At 41.0% G+C, this 7,479-nt stretch overlaps 1 protein-coding gene across 1 annotated transcript; it reads right to left on the bottom strand.

The window, feature by feature from the left end:
* Window positions 1-2,330: 2,330 nt before the first annotated feature.
* On the bottom strand, window positions 2,331-2,495 carry SEPMUDRAFT_49945 (uncharacterized protein; the record flags this gene model as incomplete). The annotated part of the gene is made up of 1 exon (XM_016909142.1): window positions 2,331-2,495. A coding segment is annotated over one exon (165 nt), but the record flags the coding sequence as incomplete, so codon positions are not given.
* Between the last annotated feature and the right edge of the window lie 4,984 nt (window positions 2,496-7,479).

The raw sequence follows: 7,479 nt of genomic DNA, 5'->3' as shown, positions 1-7,479 counted from the left end.
GCTAAGGCTAAGGGGCAATAGGGTACCGCTACGACGAAACAGTTAGAGAGGGCGATATAGAGGTCGATTCTTCCTACAATTAGTAATAGGTCTCGGGATCTAGATACGGATAACGACTACGATAGCGGGTATAAGGTAGAAATAGTCGACTAGAAGGATAAGGAAGCTATACTTAGATAGAGCTAGGATTACGCTACCGAGCTAGCCCCGGTAAACCCGCCGACGAAGACGAAGAAAAAGCCCGTAATACGTCGCCTAGATAAACTAATTTAGGATAACGAGCCCGGGGAGGGCGTTATCCTATCCTTTTCGTCCTCTAAAGATTTTATCTTTAGTCTGCTTACGAATACTATACTACCGGCGATAACGGTTAGAGAGGTACTTCGGATAGGTAACCTATTTACTAAGGGTTTATTCGCGAGATTTGCTAACGACCCTACTACTTAGGAGGCTGTTAAGCGTATTATAAGTCGAGGGACCGATACGAGCCCTCCTACCTAAGTTGTTGTTGCCGAGACGTCGATTGTTCGCGTAGAGGAGGAGGATATCTATCGCCCGGCTCGGGTTCCTAACTAGATATTCGTTTAGATATTCCGAGCTACTAGGTAGTATAGCGACTATAAGGCTATAGTTTCCTGCCTACGCCTCCGTCGATCGAAGCAGCTCTACGAAAGGGTTCCTAACCGGATGTTCGTTTAGATAATCCGAGCTACTAGGTAGTATAGCGACTATAAGGCTATAGTTTCCTGCCTACGCCTCCGTCGATCGAAGCAGCTCTACGAAAGGGTTCCTAACCGGATGTTCGTTTAGATAATCCGAGCTACTAGGTAGTATAGCGACTATAAGGCTATAGTTTCCCGCCTACGCCTCCGTCGACTAGAGCAGCTCTACGAAAGGGCTAAAGATATTGACCTATCGGCGGTAACGTAGGACTATACTATAGTATCTAGTATCTAGGTTCTAGTAATATTCGGGAGTAATATAGGCAAGGTCTATAAGGGACTAGTTAATAAGGGTACTAAGTTAGTTATCCTTCGGTAGAGTATCGTTTAGGCCTCATTATAGGTACAACCTACCCTAGTAGGTATATAGGGTAGGTTAGGTATTAGCAATACCTAATAGGTATAGGTATTTAGCTAGGTATACCCAACCTATCGGGTTGGGTATAAACCTAGTAGGTATTGCGAAACCTAGTAGGTATTGCGTACCTATTAGGTATTGAATCTTCGTATATAGAAATAAAAAACCTAGAAACCGGGTACCCTAACGAGAGCGAAGAAGCGATTTATTTGGACTAGGTATAAGAAAAGAAACTGTATATAAACCCGATATAGATACGAAAGTGAAGATTATAGTTAAATTGAATAAAGAAACTTAGGATTATATATACGCTATACTACAAGTTGTGATATTTTGAATCTTAAGAAATATAGTCGGTAAATATAGTCGGTAGGTAAACTTTATATAAGCTTAAAGCAATCTCCCTATAATCGTTTCGTAGTATCCCGGAGGTACTCTTGCGCAAGCTTAAAGCTTAGGCGTACTAATCGCCTTAGCTTCTCTACTATATTACCCTCGTTATCGCTAATCGTATCTAAGTTACTAATCCGTTCTATAAGATCTTTCGTCTGCTCTCGGTCTTTACTAAGGATCTCCTATAAAGTTAGAGTACTAAGAAGCGCTTAGGAAACCTCTATAGCCTCCTAGGCGATAAGAACTCTAGTATCGTACTTATCGTCCCGATAGCGAAAACGAGATACTATTAATCTAGAGAATGTTGCTATAGTGTATTAGCGATTGAAACGACTTTAGTGTCGAGCGATACTGAAATCGCGCTTATACCTAACTCCGGCGGTAGGAATATAGAGAATATCCCGCGCTATTAATACGAGAGTAGGGTACTTAGACTCTATTGAAGACTACGTCTTTAGTACCTCGAATAGATCCCCTTTATCTATATCAGCGTCTAAATAGTCGGCGAGCTCGTTATCCTCGTTAGTACTACGTCTTTGACTTTAAGAAGACTCTGTACTCCTACTAAGAGTAAAGTCGATATAGCCTTTATGCCGACTCCTTCTAAAACGGCCCTGCTAGGTAGAGGTACTCGATAATAAACGATAGCTCTTCTCCTACTCTGCCCTTAGCTTACCCTCGTAATACGCGCGGTAACTTTTATCCCTAAAGTCATCGCGTACCTAGAACTTCCGCTTAAGGCAGGGGGTAAGGAGGACGCTAATACCGTAGTAATCGCTAAATCGATCCTAGGTATCTCGATAATATTTCTCTAGCTTAGCCTAAGCAGCCTCGTATACCTAAAAGATATCCTTCTTCTAGGGTATCCTCTTATTCTTAAGTCGCTTTATCGCCTCCTCTAGAATATCGAAAAGCTTGTTGTAGTATACGAGGACAAGGTAAATCGTCGGACCTTTCGTAGTTCTAATCACCGCTATCGCCGCTACAAATGGTTTCGTAAGGTCGATAAGGTACTCTACCCTTTACTATTCTTCAGAATCGATGCCTATATCTTTACTTAGGTTAAGTCGCTCGATATAAGATTTAATAACTACTTAGAGTCTACTAAAGCGATCGAGTATTAACGTTGTTAAGGACTACCTTGTCTTTACGTCTTGAACGACTCTTAGGATACGATCTTGAACGCCTTTCTACCGACGGTACTTTACAAATAGCTGCTTCTTTTAAAGCATCTCTTTCTAGAGGTCGATAAACTGTTCGAACCTTTAGAAGCTCGAGTTAATAAAGACGCAAAGCTTCCGGATCTAGAGATCAAGATTAGCTAGAGTAACGTACTGCCGACTATAATTACTAACTACGCGAGTCGACTATACTTTCGAGGTAGAAGGGTTTATAGTTTATTAGGCGTAGATACTAATCTTACCTTTAAAAGAAGATAGGGTATACTATTAGCTTAAGGACGGCTAATTTGCTTGCTCTATACTCTTCTTCTCTATAATATCTTTCTATCCTTGTCGTAATCCTAGAATTCGGAAAGGTCGTTCGTAGGACAAAGCCCTAGGCGGTCGAAAAAGGCCTTTAGAGGAAGTTAAGCAGTATAGGCAAAGTAGGGAAATCGCTCTAGACGGCTACCTCGATTATACTCCGCAATTACCTCCTCCTCTTCCTCTTCTATCTCTAATTCGGGACTAGTCTCCGTACCTAGATAGAGAGGTAGCTACTCCAAGCTCGTTAGTAGCTTAGTAACCGTTATACCGTACCTCTCTTAACAAGTATTAATCGCTAAAACACTATAGAATATTAGAGGAGAGTAATAACAGTAGAGCAAGTGTCCTTATATCGCATTGTATAGCGTCTTATTGTTAGAGGCGTTGTCGTACGTAATAGTAGTCAATCGGCGCTTAATCTCGAACTCTTGTAAGATCTCGAATAGTATCTCTGCGAGATAATTACTAGTATAACGGCTAGTAATATAAGGGAAACCAAGCATCCCTTCGTACTAAGTCTATTAGTCGTTAATCTAGTAGACCTATATAGTTAGGAATAAGGTTTTTATAGTCCTAGATTGCTAACTATTATACGCGATAGCTATCTTGAATCTTCTAGCGAGACGGGCTTTAAGGGAGTCGGCGGAGTCTATAACCTTAGTATCGAGTATCCTTCGGTATATCGACGCGTATTTAAACGGAATTGTCTCGACCTGTCCCGGGAGTAGTACTATATAAGTCTGTTTTACCGAGGGTCGTTTAAAGAACTAGAATAGTAGACCGTTGTCGACAATTATCTTAAAGTATAGGCGCGGGAAATCGTCTAGTATATAGCCTAGGTCCCTTGTCTACCGTAGATTGCTAATAGTCTAGAAATATCGTCTTAGTATAAGTAGCTAGACGTAGTCGGCAGACGTGGTCGGTAGGTATAGTCGGCGTTAGTTAGTACTTACTTGTCGATACTTCGCGGCCGTAAACATCTCCTTTATAAACCCTCGCTTATCTTGTTTCTCCTAGCAGTTCGAGGAGTCGAGATACTTCTCGATAAATATTGTACTAGTATTTAGTACTAGATGTTTTAGTACAGCGTTATAGTATCTATATACGACTTTAGGCGTCGTATCTTCTTAAAGTATTCCCTCCTCTAGGAAATCCTATACCTAAGATGTCCGAGACTTACTGCCCTAGGTAATTAGAGACCGATCGAATATAGTACGACCGTTCCGCTTTTTAAGGCGCTTTCCGGTATAATTCTACTACCGTACCTCGTACTAACGCTCAAAGTTGTCCTTATACCTAAGCCTCTATAGCTAGCAATTTGACTTAATATCCTACTCTCCTATATAATTAGGCTCGATAGGGAGAATAAGAGAACTATCTAGTTCCTCTTCTACTAGACTCGGCCGTCTCGTTCTACGCCGCCTAACGTTAGGTTGTCGTCGGCGTCGACCTAGTATTAGACTCGATAGCGCGTTGAGTATCGTCCTATAGCGCTAGCGTAGCCGTACGCTCGATCGCGTAGGGGTTCCGGAAGAGGTATCGGGCTAGAAGGAGGATTCGAGCCAGGAGCTTCCTACTCCTAGGGAGGACGAGAAGGAGGACGAAAACATAGTAGATAGACGATAATAGTGTAAAAGTCTAGAGGTATCTTAAAGAAGTAGGAGTAGAAAGGGGAAAAAGAAAGAGAATTTCCTATACTTAATTATAGTATTACGCTATAACAAGGGTATAGCTAACAGGATATGCCGATATTCTGCTATATCCGAGCTAACCTATCGAAACCCTAGTTCAGGCGTCGCTTGCTATTTACCTATCGCTTCCGCTTCTTAGTCTTAAACTTTAATAAGGGTAGCTAGTCTCTTATCCTTCTTAACTAGTTCCTCGAGACTAGAAATCGAGAGGTAGAGTTCGTCTTCTTAGAGGAGGAGGAGTAGGATAGCTTCGAGAGTAATACTAGTATACTCTTTTACGCTACAATAGATAAGGCTATCTATTACTACTAGCTATATTATCTGTTCCTTCGTAAGAGAGTTCTCTTTCTCGTATATCTTGTACGCTATCTTCGCGAGATACTTATTCTCCTTTATTGTCTTTAAAGGCAAAAAGCCGTTAGCTGTATAGTCGTAGGTAGGGGGAATAAGCTAAGAAGGGCCTAGTAATCGCCCTCTATAGTAGGCTTAAGCTTTAGTATCCTACGATAGGACATTCCGGCAAACGGCTCGCTTAATAGGCGAGAAGATCTTATATAGTAATAGCATTCGGACTTCTTTAATACAAATCTGGAATTGTAATTAGTTTCTATAGTCGGCAAATATAGTCGGCAGATATTTACCTTTATTGTCTCGCTGCTAACGATTTTCAAGACCTCTTTTATACCTTTCTTATTTAGTATATCTAGGTTCTTAAGGATAACAATCTTGTCCTAGAAGTAGTGAATAGAAGAGCGCTATTGATTATAGGCGGTCGAAAAAGTAGAAGAGGATGCCTAGATAGTAAAGGTACTAATAGACTTAGCCTTCGCTTCCTCTATCTATAGAGTCGAGAATAGATTAAGAACTAATTCCGAGGGAAGGCAATAATTGCTAAGGCCGCTAACCCCTTTATCGTACTCCTCGCTAATAGATAGATACTCCTATTCCTACTTAATCTAGTCTTCTTTCTAGAATGTTAATCGTTCCTTAGAGTCGATATCGCCGAGTTCGAGAAACTAGTCGGCTTTATTAATCTTTGCCTACTTGTCGGGAGGAAGTATTGTACTCTTTCTAGTCTACTTCTTTAAACTAAATTAGAAGTTAGTATTCAAATCTGCCGACTATATCCGCCGACTATATCTGCCTACTATACTTACGCTTTTTAATTATACTCCTTTATATGTATCTTTCTCTAGCCCTCGATAAGTTCCTATTGCTTATCTTTAGTAAGGCTCTTAAAGCTCGTATACTCCTTAATTTGTACCTTTTTAAATCGCGCAAAGGATTCGTTGCGCGCTTTGCGGTATCGATCCTATACCCTCTTTTCTTCGTCTATTACGGTAGTACGCTCTCTGTCCTATAGAGTATTTAGCTTAAGAGAGTACTCCTCGAGTGACTTCGAGGCTACGCCGAGCTTTACGCGCTTGTTTGCTAGTGCCTCTAGGGTATTACTCTTGCGTTTCGGTATAGTAATAGTTTCTAATATTAGTATAGTAGTTAAAGAAGAACTCGGTCTAATTACGAAGGTAGGTATCGACGGCGCTAGTAAAGGTACGGAGGTACGGGTATTATAGAGGTATTATAGTAAGGTAGTAAAGTAAGAGAGAGAAAGTAAATTTACCCTACTAGGGGAATTTAAGGTTTAGGCAGCAGCCGAATCCCGGTATTAGTTACGCCGGGCAACGATACTACCTATCCTTCCGGACTAATAATACTCTACCGCACTACTGTACCGCCGACGTTATTCTAGATAATAAGTATAAGAACTATACGTAAGTTGCCTCTCCCCCCTAGGCGTTATTAATTTCGAATATAAGTTGTTGTCCGTTCGTTCGCTACTACTAGGACAACTGCTAGTAGGGGTTATATATATATAGTATATAGATATCTATATTAAAACGATATATATATTAAGTATAGATATCTAGGACCTATATGTAAATACGCGTCTAAATTATATATCCGCCCTAGAGAAAACAATAGGTCCTATAGCTATAGATAAACGTATTCGGCAGACGTAGTCGGCGTATAAGGCGTATACCCTACTAGCGGCCTTAGGATATATATAGAATCCCTGTATAGATTACTAATTACCTTCCTGCGAGATCCGATATACTCTAGAGATAAGCGCCTTAGCAAACTCCGGGTTTTCCTTATACCCCCCGTATTTTCCTTCTCTCTTTTCTTCTCTATTGTTAACTTTGTTAATTAACCGAGATATACTCAAAGCTCTTAAAATGCCTAATATAGATACTGTTTCCCTCTCTACCTACGTCTCTGCCTCCCTCCCTAGGGATAACGACGACTAACTCGACTATAGACTCGATTTACTATAGGACGAACAATCGAGACCTAGAGGGCTTCCGAAGGCTGCTTTTAATAGCGGAACTGATATAAGGACTTAGAAGTAGTTAGATAGGATATAGGAGGAACGAATAGAGCCGCTCGAAAAGATATCCTATCTTGGAAAGGGGAAAGAAAAGTAGGGAACTTAGGGTACCGCAAAAGTAATCTACGATCCTAATTATAGCGGAGAGAAGGAGGACAAGTAGGTAACTTAAGGTACTACGGGAGTAATCTATAATCCTAATTATAGCGGAGAGAAGGAAGAAAGGCAAGTAAATCAAGGTACAGGTCTAGTAATCTATAGTCCGGAGACTAGCAAAGATTCGGATATACCGATTAGGCGGCGTATACGATAACTACCTTAACCGATAGCCTCTCCTAGACTAAGTAAAAGCCTCGCCAAAAGGAGGCGGGGACGTACGAAACTAGTCGCGAAAAAGTCCTATCTAGGGAATAAGAGGCCGATAGAGAGTTAACGGCCG

Source organism: Sphaerulina musiva (genome assembly GCF_000320565.1).
Source record: "Sphaerulina musiva SO2202 unplaced genomic scaffold SEPMUscaffold_9, whole genome shotgun sequence".
In the NCBI taxonomy this organism is placed as follows: Eukaryota; Fungi; Ascomycota; class Dothideomycetes; order Mycosphaerellales; family Mycosphaerellaceae; genus Sphaerulina; species Sphaerulina musiva.
The sequence above is the reverse complement of the archived record's forward strand: the minus strand, read 5'-3'. Positions and strand labels throughout refer to the sequence as shown.